This window comes from Rhinolophus sinicus, chromosome 2 (genome assembly GCF_057876585.1).
Source record: "Rhinolophus sinicus isolate RSI-liver-muscle chromosome 2, RSI-T2T, whole genome shotgun sequence".
In the NCBI taxonomy this organism is placed as follows: Eukaryota; Metazoa; Chordata; class Mammalia; order Chiroptera; family Rhinolophidae; genus Rhinolophus; species Rhinolophus sinicus.
Genome location: NC_142502.1, coordinates 99,049,399 through 99,069,021, shown reverse-complemented (window position 1 = coordinate 99,069,021; position 19,623 = coordinate 99,049,399). Strand labels below are relative to the sequence as shown.

The 19,623-nt window shown below is 36.0% G+C and overlaps 1 protein-coding gene across 1 annotated transcript in view; it reads right to left on the bottom strand.

Moving 5' to 3' along the window:
- KIF6 (kinesin family member 6) overlaps positions 1-19,623 on the bottom strand; it is a 406,288-nt gene that overhangs the window by 285,609 nt on the left and 101,056 nt on the right. Inside the window, exon 6 of the mRNA XM_074332873.2 lies at positions 13,699-13,828. Within this exon, the coding sequence (XP_074188974.2) occupies positions 13,699-13,828 (130 nt within the window). The remainder of the gene's footprint in view (positions 1-13,698; positions 13,829-19,623) is intronic.

Genomic DNA, 19,623 nt, shown 5'->3' with positions numbered 1-19,623 from the left:
AAATCCAGAACTGAAATATATACTGTAATAAAGGAAGAAACAGAGGGAAAAGTCATAGAATACCATGACACAGAAATAACACACAACAACAAAAAGCAAAGAAACAATGGAAACACAGCCTTACCAGAAAAGTAAAGATAGAATGACAGGAAATCCTCACATATCGATAATCACCCTAAATGTAAATGGACTGAACTCACCAATAAAAAGGCACAGAGTAGCAGATTGGATCAAAAAAGTAAACCCAACCATATGCTGTCTCCAAGAGACTCATCTCAGCTACAAGGACAAGCATAGACTCAAAGTGAAAGGGTGGAAATTGACATTCCAAGCAAATGGTATCCAGAGAAAATCAGGTATAGCCATAATGATATCAGATGAAACAGACTTCAAGGTGAAAAAGGTAACAAGAGACAAAGATGGACATTTCATAATGGTGAAGGGGACTATACAACAAGAAGACATAACAGTCATCAATATTTATGCCCTCAATCAGGGAGCACTGAAATATACCAAGCAACTACTAACAGAACTAAAGGAAGAAATTGACCAGAACACAATTATAGTAGGGGATTTAAATACATCATTGACAGCTATGGATACATCATCCAAAAAGAAAATAAATAACGAAATAGCAGCCCTAAATGACACATTAGATGAAATGGACATAATTGACATTTATAGAGAACTTCATCCTAGAACATCAGACTATACATTTTTTTCTAGTGTACATAGAACATTCTCAAGGATAGACCATATATTGGGACATAAAACTAGCCTCAGCAAATTTAGGAAGATCAAAACCATACCAAACATATTCTCTGATCACAAGGCTTTGAAATTGGATACCAACTCCAAAAATAAATCAGGAAAAACAACAAACATGTGGAGATTAAACAATATAGTTTTAAAGAATAACTGGGTCAAAGAAGAAATAAGAGGAGAGATCAAAAGATACATAGAAACAAATGACAATGAAAATACAGCCTACCAAAATTTTTGGGATGCAGCGAAAGCAGTTTTAAGAGGGAAATTTGTATCATTACAGGCCTATCTCAAGAAACAAGAAAACTCCCAAGTAAATAACCTCACATTACACCTTAAAGAACTAGAAAAAGAAGAACAAATGAAACCCAAGGTCAGCAGAAGAAAGGAAATAATAAAAATCACAGCAGAGCTAAATGTAATCGAGAACAAAAAGACAATAGAAAAAACTAATGTAACAAAGAACTGGTTCTTTGAAAAGATTCATAAAATTGACAAACCCTTGGCTCAACTCACTAAAATAAAAAAAGACTCTAATAAACAAAATCAGAAATGTAAGAGGGGAAGTTATCACGGATGCCACAGAAATACAAAGGATCATCCAAGAATACTATGAAGGACTATATGCCACCAAATTCAATAACCTAGAAGAAATGGACAAGTTCTTAGAAACATATAGCCTTTCTAGGCTGAACCATGAAGAACTGGAAAATCTAAACAGACCGATCACCAGTAACGAAATTGAATCAGTCATCTGAAATCTTCCCAAAAGCAAAAGTCCAGGACCAGATGGCTTCACTAGTGAATTCTACCAAACTTTCAAAGAGGATCTAATACCAATCCTGCTCAAACTCTTCCAAAAAATTGAAGAGACAGTACTCCCTAACTCATTTTATGAGGCCAACATTACCCTGATATCAAAACCTGGTAAGGACAGCACAAAAAAAGAAAACTACCGACCAGTATCTCTGATGAATACAGATGCAAAAATCCTAAATAAAGTTCTAGCAAATCGAATGCAACAATGCATTAAAAAGATTATTCATCACGACCAAGTGGGGTTCATCCCAGGGGCACAAGGATGGTTCAACATACGCAAATCCATCAATGTGATACATCACATAGACAAAATAAAGGACAAAAATCATATGATTATATCAATTGATGCAGAAAAGCATTTGACATGATACAACATACACTTATGAATAAAACAGGTACAGAAGGAAAATACCTTAACATAATAAAGGCCATATATGACAAACCCTTAGCTAATCTCATAATTAACAGTGAAAAACTGAAGCCCTTTGCTCTACGTTCAGGAACACGACAGGGCTGTCCCCTATCACCTCTGCTTTTTAACATAATGTTGGAAGACCTCGCCAGAGCAATCAGGCAAGAGGAAGAAATAAAAGGCATCCAAATTGGGGATGAAGAAGTTAAATTGTCACTCTTTGCAGATGGCATGATGCTATATATAGAAAACCCTAAAGACTCCACCAAAAAGCTATTAGAAACAATCAACAAATACAGTAAAGTTCCTGGCTACAAAATCAACATACAAAAGTCCATTGCATTCCTATATACTAACAATGAAATCTCAGAAGAAGAAAAAAAAACCAAACAATTCCTTTTGCAATTGCAGCAAAAAGAATAAAATACCTAGGAATAAACTTAACCAAGGATGTGAAAGACCTATATGCTGAAAACTATAAGACATTTTTAAAAGAAACTGAAGAAGACACAAAGAAATGGAAAGACATTCCGTGCTCATGGATTGGAAGAATCAACATAGTTAAAATGGCCATATTACCCAAAGCAATCCTCATCAAAATCCCAATGGCATTTTTTAAAGAAACAGAACAAAAAATCATCAGATTTGTTTGGAAACACAAAAGACCCGGAATAGCTAAAGCAATCTTAAGAGAAAAGAACAATAATGGAGGTATCACACTCCCTGACTTTAGCTTGTAATACAGGGCAACAATAATCAAAACAGCATGGTATTGGCAGAAAAACAGACACGTAGACAAATGGAATAGAATTGAGAACTCAGAAACAAAATCACATATGGACAGATAATTTTTGACAAAGAAGCAAAAAACATGCAATGGAGAAAAGACAGCCTCTTCAATTAATTACTGGGAGAATTGGATAGCCACGTGCAAAAGAATGAAACTGGACTGCTATCTGTCACCATGTATCAAAATTAATTCAAAATGGATCAAAGACTTAAGCATAAGACCTGACACAATAAACTGCATAGAAGAAAACATAGGTACTAAACTTATGGACCTTGGGTTCAAAGAGCATTTTATGAATTTGACTCCAAAGGCAATGGAAGTAAAAGCTAAAATAAATGAATGGGACTATATGAAACTTAAAAGCTTCTGCACAGCAAAAGAAACCATCGACAAAATAAAGAGGTAACCAACTGAATGGCAGAAGATTTTTGCAAACAGTGCCTCAGATAAGGGGCTAATATCCAAAATATACAAGAAACTCATGCAACTCAACAACAAAAAAATAAACAACCCAATTGAAAAATGGGCAGAGGAGCTGAAGAGACATTTCTCCAAAGAGGACACACAAATGGCAAATAGACATATGAAAAAATGCTCAACATCACTAGTCATCAGAGAAATGCAAATAAAAACCACAATGAGATATCACCTCACCCCAGTCAGAATGGCTATCATCAACAAAACAAATAATAACAAGTGTTGGAGAGGCTCTGGAGAAAAAGGAACCCTCGTACACTGTTGGCGGGAATGCAGACTGGTGCAGCCGTTATGGAAGGCAGTGTGCAGGTTCCTCAAAAAATTATGCATAGAATTACCATATGACCCAGCAATCTCTCTCCTGGGTATCTACCCAAAAAACCTGAAAACATTTATACATAAAGACACGTGTGCTCTAATGTTCATTGCAGCTTTGTTTACGGTGGCCAAGACATGGAAACAACCAAAATGTCCTTCAATAGATGAATGGATAAAGAAGTTGTGGTATGTATACACAATGGAATACTATTCGGCGGTAAGAAAAGATGATATAGAAACATTTGTGACAACATGGATGGATCTTGAGATTATAATGCTAAGAGAAATAAGTCAGACAGAAAAAGAGAAACACATGATTTCACTGATATGTGGTATATAAAACTGAAAACAACAAAAGAACAAGACAAACAAAGGAAGAAACAAAAACTCATAGACATATACAATAGTTTAAGGGTTTCCAGAGGGTAAGGGGGGCTCTAGAAGAGGGTAAACGGGGTCTAATATATGGTGATGGAAAAGGAACCGACTCTGGGTGGTGAAAACACAGTGTGAGATATAGATAATGTATTACAGAATTGTACACCTAAAATCTATGTAACTTTACTAACATTGTCACCCCAATAAACTTCAAATTTTAAAAAAAGTAAGAAAAAGAACAAAAACAAACAAACAAAAATAAAATAGATGATATATAAAACAGTAGCATAATTTTCTCCCTAAAAAAACACCACGGCACATTTGAATTTTATGAGGAATAATTAATGAGTTCTTGTTTTGTAAAAGTGATGCATACTCATTATATTCATCAAGATAGACCAAGTTATATTGTGGTAGCCAATTAACAAATAGCACCATAATCTCAGAAGCTTAAAATCACAAAGGTTTTTTCCTTGCTCCCAATATTTGTCCAATACGATTTAATGGCAGTTCTGCTTCATATACTTAACACTCAATTAGTAAGGCTGGTGGAGGTGCTGCCATCTTGTGAGGCCCCCAGCTTTACATAAAGCTTCAGGGTTTGTCACAAAAGGAGAGAATATTAAGGAGAACTTCATACTAGTTCTTAAAAGCTTCAATGCAAAAACATCATTTTCACTTGCATTTCATTGGCTAGAGCAAGTCACATGAGCTCTCTTCAAGGAAGCATGTGCAAGAAAGAATAAGCTGGAAGTTTTGGTGAGCACTGGTAATCTCTACCACACTCATTATTATTATTATTTAAAAAAAACAAAACTCAACACAAAAAGGAGCAAATATGAGGTAGAAATCTCCCAGTCAAAAATAACAATGTTAATGTTTGATAAAAAATTGTTTGGACATTTCTTTATATGTATATACAAATAGAAGAACAGACAGAAGTACCTTTATCAAAACAAAAGCATACCACATATATTTGAAAATTATTAAATTTTATTTGAATTTAATAGAAAAAAATGAAATTGAAGGAATTGGTAAGCTGCAGATAAATGTATGTGTTTATTTTTTTTCATGGTAAGGGATGTGTATCTTTTTTTCTAAAAGTATCTCTTTAGAATTAAGAAAAATGGAAAACATTATGGGACTTGGGTCATTATAGTTTTTAATGATATGGTAGAATTTAGATAGTATCTATTCATTTCTCGCTTTGAAATATAAGGAAATAAGGTCACTTATAACACCACTCCCTCTTTTCCTTTCTAACTCCAAATTTTTGTTAGATCTATTATTACTTTTATATTTTCAAGGTTTATCATATTCACTTTACACAGTTGTTTGTTTTTATGACTGTATTAAAATAAATTCAGTGTTTTTCACTAGTCTTTCTATAATGCTTCTCAGTTCCTGAGCTCTTTATTTAGATTTATCTCTTAGTTGGTTAGACTTCATTGTCAAGCAATTTTAAAGAAGGATCCCTGGGTTCATTTTCTCTCTGAACTCACACATGCTTAAAAGTATTTGTCTGAACAGAAACAGACTCATAGATATAGCCAACAAAGTGATGGTTTCTATATGGGAAGGGGTTGGGGGGCTGGCTGAGAAAAGTAAAGGGATTAAGAAGTACAAATTGATAGTTACAAAATAGTCACAGGGATATAAAGTACAGAATGGGGAAAATAGTCAATAATATTGTAAAAACTACAAATGGTGTCAGGTGGTTACTAGACTTATCGGGGAATCATTTCATAAATTATATAAATGTCTAACCACTACACTGTACACCTGAAACTAATATAAAATATTGAATTTTAACTATAATTTAAAAAGCAGTCATAGAGATGTAAAGTACAGCATAAGGAATGTAGTCAATAATACTGTAATAACAATGTACAGTGTCAGATGGGTAATAAACTTACTGTGGTTATCACTTCATGAGGTATATAAATGTCTAATCACTATGTTGTTTTGTACACCTGAAACAAACAAACAAATAAGAGTATTTGAGTTTTTATTTTTAAGGAACAAATTGATAATTTGGCTGGATATTGGGAGACAATATCCTTGCTTCAGAACTTGTTCTATTGTCTTCTGGCACTGAATGCTACAGAGGAAAATTCTGAGAACAATCTCTCTCGTATTTTCATTCATAGTTGGCTTGCATTTTCTGACTAGTTGTCCATAAGGCTCTTTCTTTAGCTTTGGGATTTAGTAACTTCAATAGATTTTTATCTTGGATTTGAGCTCTTTCAATTTTTTCTTGGATACAGGTGTGCTTTTCATCTGCAGATTCAAGTAATTCCAAATTTCAGCAAAATTTTATTTTTCTCTCTACCCATGCTTTTTCTGTTGCTTTTGTTCTTTTCTTTTCTTCAAGATTTTGAATTATGTATTATTAGGTTCTCCTTTGTCATTCTGCGTATCACTACTTTGTATGCCCTTAGTTAGTTTTCAGCTACACTTCTTCCTCTTCTTTTTTTCCCCTCCTCCTCCTTCTCAGTATACTCCGCTTCTTACTTCTTTTTTGCTTCTAATGGCACTTTCATCTCTATGATGGCTTTCTTTTTCTCTATTATATCTTTTATGAGTTCTTCAGGTTTGCTTTTCATCTTCTTCTCTTGTCATCTAATCTTTTCTTTGAACACTTCTGTATTTTTAAGCTATTTTTTTAAACCATAGAATGAATTTAGGTAACATATCTAAGATTATGAAGAACATAGCCTCTGCTCCCTGAAGTAATCAGCCTTCAAATATATATTCCTTAGCAACCCCCCCACCCACACACACACACTCCATATATACAGAGAAGTCTTCAGCTGTTTTCTTTTTGATAATTTTATCTTTGAACAGGTCCATCTTTTTCCTAAAGAGTAGTCTGGGGGATGCGTGAGGGAATGTTCAAATTAAGTTTTGTTTCCAGAATACTTTTATTCTATATCTGTTATGTCTTTAGCCTTAAAGGCATACACTTTCCTCAGTTTTTTGCACTAAGAGGTCTGGAATGATAAAACCTCTTGTCACAAACTCACTGAACACCTCTCACAAAAGGCCATCTTTCTTGGCAATGAGCCTAGACCGCTGACCACAAAAAAGGCCTGCCTTTAAGGTTTCTTCTTTGGGTTCACCTTTTATAATATAGAATAAATATCTATATAATACCACTCCCTTGCCTAACACTTGCCTATGTTCTTAGATCTCATCACCCTAACCAAAAGATTACTGGATTGTGTTTGAGAACTGTGACCCTTTCTTAAAGGGGAAACTATATCCTGACTGAGGTTGGAGGATATATGTGTTGGCTCTCAGCACCCTCCCTCACCATAATTCAGATTTCATAGTATTTGGCAGGTTTTCTTATGGTTTGAGGTTATGGCTAGTTCCTTGTTTCACTGAAGATGGCTTTTTCCCCCCTCTATTTTTCGTATTTCATTGCTGTTGTTAGTGAATTTCAATAACAGGGAGTAGAGTAAAAATTACTTTCTTCTGCTATGTTTAATCAGAGATGAGAATTTTAAAGATCAGAAGAAACACTACAGCTAAATTTTCACAGCCAAAAAGATTATGTTTCTCTAATCGTGTACATGGAGTGTGTACATTTTAACATTCTAACAATGACCACACACTTCACTTATTTTAATAAATGTTTTAGATCTCAAAACTCATGGTTCATGCAATACCACTCACTAATCAGGTTAGATGAGAGCAGAATGCCAACTATATCATAACACAGAATCACTATGTAAAAAACATTATACATTTCTCATATACCTCATATATAAGATGTAAAAAAAACCCAGAAATGTCTGGTATACAGTAAGTGCTCAAAATTTAAGTTTCTTCACTTCACATAGTAGATAAGAGGTTATAATTGTCAACACATCTTTTGCTAAGGCTTCTAGCTACCTTTTGGGACCTAATAATAAGAGATGCTATTCGTGCTGTAATAAGAACAAAGCCAAAAGTATTTTTCCTGCCATGTATTTTGCTCTTGTCAGGCTCAAAAATCTTGGAATAAACTTGCTAATTAGATACAACTAATGTATCTTTCAAACAAAAATCTGTGAGTATGTGTTAGCCAGTGTCCCTCTAACAGTTTGATGGAATATGATTCTGGAACACTAATTACAGCCGAAATCCTCTCCTTTCCCACACACACCACACAAGGACAATGAAGCCTTGTGTTATTAACAAACATAATCTAATAGGAAAACTGCCCTGTCCTTCCTGTGCTGCCCTCATGTCATTAGACAACATGTCCAATAGCAGCTGCTCCTCTAACCGGCACAAACCTACTAACTCCACTCACACCCAGTCTCCCAACTGTCTGTGCACACCCACAAGGTCACACAACTCACTCCAAAAGTTCAATAATGTGCAAAGTCTACAGCTTATAAAGCACATCAGCACAACACAGATAAACTTAGTATGTTTTTTACCACACGAAAAGAGTTAGGTAGAAAGACCTTGAACAGCTCCTGGCAAAATAATTTATAAATCCTGTAAAGATTATTCGTAGGTTGATTATTTGAAATGTAACTTTTTGTAAAACGTTGAGAGTCTCACAGGCTTTTGTTTGTTTGTTTGTTTGTTTGTTTTTAAGAAGTCAAAGTCATCTGCGATGTGCTCTATACTCACCAACAGGCACAGTGCGTCAGAAAATCACTTTCGATTCTGAGCCTGAGATTTCAGGTCTTAACACCTGAAATGATCAGGTCTTCCTTTCCCCATCAATTCCACAAAACAATGAATTAATAGCTGACTACTTCAATGCCAGGTACTGAGAGAAAAGAGGTAAACAAATCAACAGTCTGTGTTCAAATAGTTGCTAGCTAAGAACTGTAGGGTCTTTCCAAATGTCATTTAATTATCACTATAACACTAGAAAGTAGGTATAATTGTGCCCATTTTACAGGTTAGAAAGTACAGTTTAAACCAATTAAGTGACATGTGTAAGGACATACACCTGGGAAAGGGTGGAGCAGGAGTAGAACAGAAGATCTTGTCTGAAGCTCATGTTCTTCACCGCTGCCTGGCAGGGGATGTGTAATGATGGTGCAGACACCTCTGATAAGATTCACTCCAATCCGATGATGACCATCCCTTTCCGTGTCTCAGGCCAAAAGGGAACGATGGGGTAGAAGTGATGGGGCATCAAATTTCAATTTAAAATAACAAAACACTTTCTAATAGGTAGAACTATAGATCAGTGAGCTATTGTACTTCTGAGCATGATATCCAAAGCAGAAACCATAAAATGGAAAGACTGATACAACTATATTGAAAAAAGAAATCTAAAAGAAAATTTATAAAACAGGGAAAATGTTTGCTGAATGTATGACAAAGACAAAAAGTTATTATCCTTAATGTTCCTTCATTCAATGATTATTTACTGAGCACCTACTATGTATCAGGCCCTGTTTCTAAAAGTGGTGATTGCAGGGTGAACAGGACCAAATCCCAGTCCTCATTGGGTCAACAAATCAACCAGACCTACTCTAATACACCAAGAGAAAAACAAACAGAAGACACAAACAAAAACAGAAATACAAATGGTAAATGAAGATATAAAAGAATTTTGTAATCAAAATGCAATTTAAAACAAGATTTTTTTTTCCGCTTGCCAAATTGGCAGAATTTTCAAATTTAGTGGTGTTGGCAAGGATGCAGAATATAGACCTGCTCATATACTTCTCTGGGAGTGGGTTTTAACCAGCTTCTTAAGAGTAACACGTAAACTGTCCCCAACTTTAGCCTGAACACATTTAATTGCTAAAAATGTGCATTCCTGGCTTCACTCCAGAGATTCTGAGTCCACAGATCAGAAATAGGATCCAAGAAAGTGTGTCTTTCAAGTAAGACACAGTGTTCTGTTGTAAGTTATCTTCCGGCCATACTTGGGGACAAAGTGCTCTAGACTATGGGCAGAGTTGAGCAAATGGTCCCAGGTATGGGGCTGTGCAGGGCCTGACCATCAAGTGAAGAGTGTCCTGCGTACTTAGGCTTGATTGATTGATAGAAGCATTTAACTATAACACAAAAGAGTGTCAAGTCACACATGCTACTGATGGGCTTTGACACTGGCTCACACACAGTTTAGCTTCTATAACATTTAGTCTCTTTGGCACAGCAATTCAACTTTTTAAAAAATGTACCCTAATGATATAATAAGGTTTTATTCAAAACATTGGTTGGATTACTGAAATTATTTAAGAGTTCTAAATAAATGAGACGAGGTTAAAGCTAATCTTGATAACTTTTCCTTAAAATGCTAGATTTGGGAGAGAATATAAAACGAAAGAGCCCTCCATTTTGTGTCCCACATATTCAGACTTTGTTTTGCAAATGTTTTCTAGTTACCATGGCAACTTCTGAATTTCTCTGTATAAATGGGAATTTGGGAACACTGTTTAAAAAAAAAAAAAAGAATAGCATGTTCTTTTTATCCTGGTAATCTCATTCTGTGCTGACAAATTACATTCTGACAGCTAGGCTGTAATCTAAAACATGCTTTTTTAGAGACGCTGAATAATAAAGTATTTCCTGGGATTGACAGGTATTTTTCATGTATATTTTTATGTGTTTGCTTTCAATGAATCAAGAGATAAACTGAAGAGCTAAATATGTGCTATATTTTTTGAATAGTTCAGAAAGATATCCTCACTTGAAAATTTTGACATATGTCAATTTGATTATTATACTTGTAAAATGCAGCATAAAGAAGGAACATAAGCTTCTGATCAGTCAGACTTGGAGCTGAACCCTGGCTCTGCCACTTTCTAGTTGTGAGACCTTGGGCAGGCATTCTAAGACTTTGAGTCTCAATTTCCATCTATAAAATAAGAATCAGAAATAATACATAAACATATACGAGGTGCGATCAAATGATATGGTGAAAGATTAAATTAAAAAATTTTTATTACAGTAAGAGACATATTGCCATTAATCCCCCTCAAAATACTTCCCCTGGCTTCGAACACACTTATCCCATCATTCTTGCCACGTTATGAAGCAGTTCTGGAAGTCCTCTTTCGTGAGTGTCTTTAGTTGTGCTGTCATGGCTGCCTCAATGCCCTGAATCATTTTGACTTTGGGGAAGAGCCAGAAGTCACATGGTGCCTGATCTGGTGAATAAGGTGGATGAGGACACATTGTAATATTTTTATTTGATAGAAATTGCTGTACCAGAAGCGACGTGTGACACGGAGCATTGTCATGATAGAGGATGATTTATGGCACACTTTAAAACACACCTTCTCTCAACCATAGCTCACAGCTGACTGACTGCCCTGAACAAGTTGAAACTTGTCACATACTGTTACTAAGGTTTGACATGCTGCTTCCCATATTGAAGATCCCTGCCTTTCCACTGTATGGCATTCAGCAGCATTCACATTTTTTTATCACAGCAGAAAGGCTCCATGTCACACATTGCTTCTGGTACAGCAATTTCTGTCAAGTAAAAACTTTACTGCGTGTACTCACCCACCTTATTCACCAGATCTGGCACCCGGCACCATGTGACTTCTGGCTCTTCACCAAAGTCAAAATGATTCAGGACATTGAGGAAACCACGACAATGCAACTAAAGACACTCACGAAAGAGGACTTCCAGAATTGCTTCAGAAAGTGGCAAGAATGATGGGATAAGTGTGTTTGAAGCGAGGGGTATTTTGAGGTGGATTAATGGCAATGTGTCTTTTACTGTAATAAATTATTTTTTATTTAAACATTCACTGTATTTTTTGAGCACACCTTGTAAAGTGTCTACAACAATGTCAAGTCTATTGAGCAGGTTCTCAATATAAAAGGGTAGCTCTTATTCCCAAAGAAAAAGTAGAAGCAAGCACGGAAACACCCAAAACCTATTATTAGACTTGGTTTATGAGAAATTAGGCTTCATATAGGAAAAATGAATATATTTTAAAAAATGCACACCAGTACTATTCAAATTGGACTTCTTCAGGTTTCAGCTTATTTATAATATTATTATTAGATACTCATTAGTAAGTTATAGGAAAAGACTTGGGATTTTGTAAGGTGGTAGAACATGATAAACTTTCACAAAGGAAGTAGGTAGTCCTCAAAACTTTACAAAATAATAGTTTGAAAAGATGCAGTCAGCTAAACTTAACAAACTAAACAGCAATGGACAAGCTTTTAAGCTAATAAAGGTCATGATGAATTAGGGCCAGGAGCCCTCAATTACCCACTGAAGAGGAAGGGATGTAATTTTGACGACAAGGCCTAGACTTCTCTCGGGATGAGTCGCTTCTGGAGGGAGGTTAGCACTGAGGCAGGGACAGATTTCTCCACTTTGTTTTCCAATAACATTTATGGATCTACCTTTTCTCTTTTTCATATTCCATTGGTGGGCAGGACCCATCTATATTCTGTTATCTCTTGGTTTGCTGTTTATTAAACTGTATGAAGAAACAGGATTTTTAATTGGGCATGCTAAATCTTTCATCATTGTACTCCTTAATTCTTAATCTGCCTTTATTCCTTAATCTTTACTTACTGTGACAAATAAAAGCACAACGGATGACCACATGGGCAAAATGTTGAAGCAAAACATTGTAGAGCAAAAGAAGACATTCTGAAATTAAAACCATGTAAAACTTTCCTGAAATGAAAATCATAATTTAAAGGTCCTTAACTCCATATTATATGTGGCATATAAGCTCGACTTGTATGTTAGTCTATTGGAAAGTACTGATGCAGAACTGGTAATACAAAACAAAACAAAACAAAAAAACCACCATGACCACCAACAAAACTAAGGGCCCAGCACAATTATAGATGCCAATACTCTATTTTCACTATCTCAATTTGGTTTCCATTTATCTATCTTGTATCTAAAGTGGTGCATTCAAGAGGGTGGAAATAGGGCAGAAAAAAGTCAGTTGATAGACTTTCTCAGACTACTTACCCTCCCAGCTTACTATCCTCACCTGTTGCTTGTTCTCAGAGACAGAGAACTCTGGGAGCATGGTTTATAAAGGAAACTGCCAGTGATAACAGTAAGCTGTACGTCTGGGGAATCATTCCCACACCACCATCACTCCACTCCTTTCACTGCAGTGTCACCGGATGAGCGCTTCATGACCCTCCATCTCCAATTAGGAATTGGTTGAGGTCAGGGTCCCTGACCAAGGTGGGTCAATCCTGGCTCCTGCCTAGGGTTCCCACGTAAAACAAGGTGCCCAGTTAGGTTTGGATGTCAGATTAACAACAAATAGTATAAGGATGTCCCAATATTGCACTGAGACACACTCACATTACACACCATGGCGGTGTTCCCAGATCTGCCAATAACAGCTGCAAATGCATAGAGCACTTCCTGTGTTCTATGCATTATTCTAAATGCTTTATAAATAATAATTCACTAACCACATGGAAAAACATGGGTATGTAAACATATGCCAATATACGAGGGATAATCTGCGATTAGGAAGAGTGAATTGTGTCCTTGAATTTCAAAATTTATGCAAATATTCCTATACTTAAGACATGTAATGAGTTTTTATTCATTAACTGCCAACCAACTTGTACAAAATTGAAAAATATAAAAATTACAAGAGTCCATTAACTAGCTGAGAAAGTCTTCTCACTTCTCTGGATCTAGATTTCCTAACCTGTAACATGAGCTTTAGATGAGACCCTTTTTAAGGTCTTTGCTGCCCCTAAAATCCTATTACATCTTATAGCATAGAAAACCAGCTTGCAGAGAAAAGTTTATTACCTCAGCAATCATTCTGTTGGTGTCTCCTAAGAAAAGCAGATTCAGAGCTTCTTCTTCCGTGGTTGCCTGATGAAGAGACAGATTTTTCAAGTGAATGTTCTGATCAGGGTCTTCCAATATCGTCACTTTCCTAGGGAAATGAGAAGCAACAAAAATGAGGTGTTTGGAGAATGAAAAGAACATGAATCTATCTTTCTTACAGGCTCATTTTTAAAGATCTATACAGGATGACGTCTTGAACTTATACATTCAAATAATGTGTAAGACATCAGACAGCACCAGATCAGCATCGAGCACTGTAACTACCTTGACAGTACATCAAACAGCTTTGGGGCTGCAAAGCTCCTGATTTAAAGCCATCTGTCTTTGTAATCATCAGATCACTAAATCATCTCAAAATGCATATTATTACTGAATTAAAAATGCAACTAGATAACCTTCTACCTATATATCAGGAAAGTTGGCCATATTGTTTTTTCTGTGTTACAATTCAGTTTCTTACAAAGGTAATACACTAATTTTTCTCCTTTTGTTCAATTTCATATCAATTTCAACTAATAGAAAACTTCAAATTGATTAGCTCATCAATTTAAATATAATGAAAAGCAAGGTGTCAGCCCTCTAGGAATTAATTATTCCCTTGCCCAATTTTCTTATCAAGGTGAGTAAAAAAATTCCTAAGAAGTCTTATAATATAAAAGTTTAAGTTTGTTATTATTATTTTTATGCCGATCAGATGTGTTTCTTGATCTTTTTTCTCTTACAACATATCTTTTCCTTCCATTATACCCTCAAAGTCAGAGTCTTGGGTCTGGAATTACATTCGTCTATTACAACTGCCTTAATGGGTATCCTGGTGCCAACACAGTTTCCTCCCAGGTGAATCCTAACCCTGTTTCCAGAGTTGGCTTGTCAATACTCTCTTTAAAGTCCTTTTAGCACTTTTTGCAACTGAACACAACTTGGCCAAACTCCTCATCCTCTGCTTCAAAGGCCTACAGATTCAAGCAGTCAAATTACCAGAGAGAATTCCCGTCTGCCTCTGGAGTTTTGCCTTCCTGACTTTCTTAAGAATTGTTAACGGAAGGGAATCCTATAATTCACAAGCATTGCCAAAAAGTATCTCCAGGTATCTATACTTGCTTAGAATGTTTGGAACTGATGGTAATGAGTAAAGGGTGGCATCATCTAGCACTATTTCTCCTTTAAAAAGATAACTCGCAAATAAACATGTGTCACTTGCCTATTTATAAAAACACGCTTAAGAATACCTGAAAAATGAAGATTTTGCAAATACCATAATTTTTCACCCTTCTCTTTTCTAAAGAGGTTATCTGGATTTTCACGTGTAATTTGTGGGCATTTAAAATACTAATCGCAGAAAGGAAATGTAGGTCTCCAGCACATCTGTGACCAATACGTCACTAGTAATGATTCCTTTGCAAATTTTTGGACTTCGTTTTGTCTCCTTCAACAACACCAACTAAGATGGAAAAAGCTCTCTACCTTTAATGAAAACAAGTGTATTTTATTTATTTTTCAACAAGACTCATAAGTGACCTTATTAAAAATGCTTAAGAGTTCAGAAATGCTTGGAAAACACGAAGGCATTTTTAACTGAAGTGGATGAATTGTGTTCTATTTTTAGGAAACCCCCCCTTATTCGTTAAACTTTATTTCCATCTCGATTCTTCTGAAGTGCCAGAGAACGCATGGTTAAATTCAATATCTAGGGGCATAGAGGTTATAAATCTCCTGAATCCACAGATTCTGGGGTTAAAAGGTAAAAGAAGATAAGTCATATTGGAAGGAAGATAAAAGTATGAAATAAGTGATGAGACAGTACACGAAAAGTGAGAAAAGAGAGTTCTGTCCTTTTCAGCATGAAGATAAAAAGAATTCTCTAACTCTGAGCCCAAGTCACCGGCTACACGTCGTAAGCCCAAGAGAGTTACAACACTATTGTGAGCAAGTTCAGCAAAGGGAGAGGTGGGCAGCAGGACATGCCTCCAAGAGGAGCTCGCTCACACTCATTGGGCACCAAAAGCACGCCAGACACCTGCAGTGTTTCTCTGACTCCAGTTGTTTTCACCATGGCTGCACTCAGGGACAACATGCAGAACTTAAACAAACAAACAAAACACTGGTGCTTGGTCCCATCCTAAGAGATCCTGATTTGTTTGTTATGGGCTGTGGTCTGAGCATCAGAATTTATAAAAGCTCCAGGTGATTCTGGAGCAGCCCAGGTTGAGAGCCACTCGCTTCATCTTTAATAACCCTACAAGGGGAGGAGGTTTCTGGTTTCTTTTTCTCGTTTTTCTTTTCTAATTAAAATTTACTAGAGTGACAATGGTCAACAAAACGACATAGGTTTCAAGGGTACAGTTCTGTAATACATCATCTGTATATCACATTGCGTGCTCACCACCCAGAGTCAGTTCTCCTCCCATCACCATATATTTGACCCCCTTTACCTCCGGTTTCTTTATCTGTATGTTCCCTCCAGCTCCAACTCATGCCCAAAGGGGAAAGTTACTCATCTTCTTGGTTATCACTGAAGTCACTCGTAAGCCACATCTAATAGGCAAGGTCACTGTGAATTTTAAAAAACCTGTCCTTCCACAGGAAGTTTCTTTCCTACCTCTCTGACAGGGCAGCTGATGGATCAACTAAGCCACCCATTAACCACAACAACTAAAGCTCAACTGGGGATTAGGAATATACCTAAACATCCACAGGGTTTATATCATTGCTGAATCAAAACATTTAAGTGACAATAAGGACACATCATATAGATAGATACATAGATGATAGATAGATATAGATATATATCTCATATATGTGATATCTACATATATATATGTGTGTACGTGTATATATATATATATATATGTGTATATATACACAAATATATATATATATATATATATACCGGGGGTGCCAAGAAATGTATACACATTTGTATACATATTTTTGGCACCCTCTATATATATCACAATTACTTCACTGAAAATAAAAAATGCAGAAAACAAGCAAACATGGAATTCTAAGAATGTTTGCTTATTAGATAACCTAAATGGATTTAGGATTGTATTTACCCAGAATAATTAGGAGGCAATAAGGTAGAAAGTGTTTGTGAAATGTCATGAGTGGCATTTGGCTAAGATACTTTTTTCTTCTAAATCATTCAGAGTCTTTCATCTCCAAGGTGGCTACTTCAGATCCATTATACTTCTGTATTTACTTCCAGGTGCTTGTCCAGCTTTACCACTTTGACCAAAATAAAATTTGTATGTACCCCCAGCTGTTTTTCTGCATGGAACTTTCATCTGCCTTTTGTAACCCATCACTACCGTATTTTTCTGACTCTTTTCTGGTAACATGTTTCCCACACTATTTTCTGATTTTTTTTTTTTTTTTTTTTTGCCAATGGAGCTTTTAAAAAGTAAATAAAAAGACAGGTTGATGTACAAATTAGTTTAGCTTCTTTCATGGCTCGCTCCTTGCTTAGGGCTCGTCTCTGGGCATGCTATAAAGGACTCCAGATTTGGCATCCTTCTGGAATCTTCTGTGGTGCAACCGTGTCTCTCCAATCAGGATCTCCCTTGCCAGTTTTTCTCTTTAGATTCTTTCCTGGTTTCTGCCCAATAACCTTGGGCACGAGGCTTTGGACTTTCCCATATTGCCCTGCCTGCCATCACTGAAAAACCCCTTTTTCACTAAGCCTTGCAGCCAAATGAGTCAGCCTCACCCACTCTCATGCTTTCGTTCAGAGAAGCCCACCCTGTGACATGCCCTGGGTACTACCTCTTGCCTAGGTGGGTTAAACTGGGAGTGAGAATACTTTAAACTGTGCTGCTGGTGGGATGCTTTTTCAAAGTTGGAGGAAATAAGAATCATTAGCAAAAGGTTCTCATCAAGTTGATTCCTTCCCTGGTCCTTTCTTTCCTGCGCTCTCTCACAAATCAATAGCCATTTCCTGAATTCTTAGTCAGCCACTTGATTCTGACTATAATTTTCATGGGCTTGAAAGAAGGCTTTATTAGAGTTTCTTAAATAAACATCCTAATTCCAAGATGGAAACCCCCAAACTATTTATTTGATTATTTTTGAAAGGGCCTGTGAATCATTTTCCCTACAAAATGTTTCTAAAATGTTTCGATTTCAAGCAAAAGACACTGATAGCCTTAACTTGGACACCTAAGTGGAAAAGTTCTGCTGCTAAGTATACTCGGTCTGCTTAATGATGGGGAAGAAGCAAGCTTTGTGTTTTCTCTGTAAACAGAGAATCTTTTCCATTTGGCTAAGTAGTTGGAATTTGCAGGCTCTTTCTAACCGACTGGAAGACATATCAAGAGCAATAGCCAAGCTCTTGTTCTCAATATGGAAGCCATCGATGAAGGACCCCTCCCCATCCCACGCCCCACCTCCACAACATTCCAACACCACCAATTTGCTGAACAGGAACTTTTCAGGAGTTACTGCAATGAATCTGGTTTCTCATCTTCACATTATAGACAAATGTGGCCATGGTGATTTCTATTTGTTTTCTTTTACTTGCAAATGCCCCATGTGATTGCGCAGGCAATGGACTATGCAATAACACCATATCCGAGGGGGTGCAATTCACATCACGTGTTTGTATATTTATTAGGACAAATGTCTGTCACAGGGCAGTAAAGTGTCTCCTAATAAAGACAACAATATTGTAACAAATGGCAGGGGTGCCTTTTAATAATTCACATGAAGGTAGGTGCCATACAGACCAGAGATATAGCCCTGTCTGCCGCTTGACTTAGAGCAATATCAATGGCAGGCAGGTCTCATGAAAACGGGACAGGGACCACCAGTTTCTTCTAAATAATTAGACATGTTTCATACGTTGTAAACACAGTTCCACCACTTATTTCGATAAAGAGAATATCCAGCGATTTTCAATCTCTCCTTTTTCCCACTCCAACACACATTCTGCAGAAGTTCTCTACAATGAATATTTGGGGGAAAAGGGAAATGTAAATTTTTAGGAGACATATGTAAGGGGAGCCTTCCTTCCTGCATTTAAACAGTTTCAAGGTAGATTTTTCTTTAGGCTGATTAAAAACCTAAGAGATTTCCTCTGTTATGAAATATAAATAGTTGAAACATATCATTTGAGAAAGTTTTCTGAAGCTACAAGACATTTTTCTACTGGTCTTAACCTAGACAAAATATGCTAAAAGTAATGGCATTTTTTTCTATCTGACCACTATTGAGATATTTTGGAAACTTTTTCTAGTAATTTGAAAATTATATTTTTTAATTCTAGTTTTATCTAACATTGTATCTTTTTACTGATGATGAAGAATATAGTCAATCACATGACAATTTAGAATTTAAGTTCTTTAATTTAACCCACTAAAAACATCAGGTTGTCTAGCAAATATTTAAGGAAAAATTGTACCAATTCTCTACAATCTCTTTCAGAGGATAGAAGCAAAAGGAATGCTTCCTAACTCATAATATGAGGCCAGCATTACCTTAATACCCAAACTAGACAAAAACATTACAAGAAAAGAAAACTATAGACCAATATCTTTCATGAACATAGATCCAAAAATCCTCAACAAAATATTGGCAAATTGAATCCAACAATGCATAAAACGAATTATACACTATGACCAAGTGGAATTTATTCCAGGTACACAAAGCTGGTTCAAAATTCAAAAATGAATTAATTAATCACATCAACAGACTGAAAAAGAAAAAAATTACATGATCATATCAATAGATGCAGAAAAAGCATTTGACAAAATCTAATACCCGCTCATGCTAAAAACTCTCAATAAACAGCACAACACATTAAAAGCAATTCATGTCACAGTAAAAAAGAAAAAAAACTTTCCATAAACTAGGAATAGAGGGGAACCCTCTTAACTTCACAAAGAC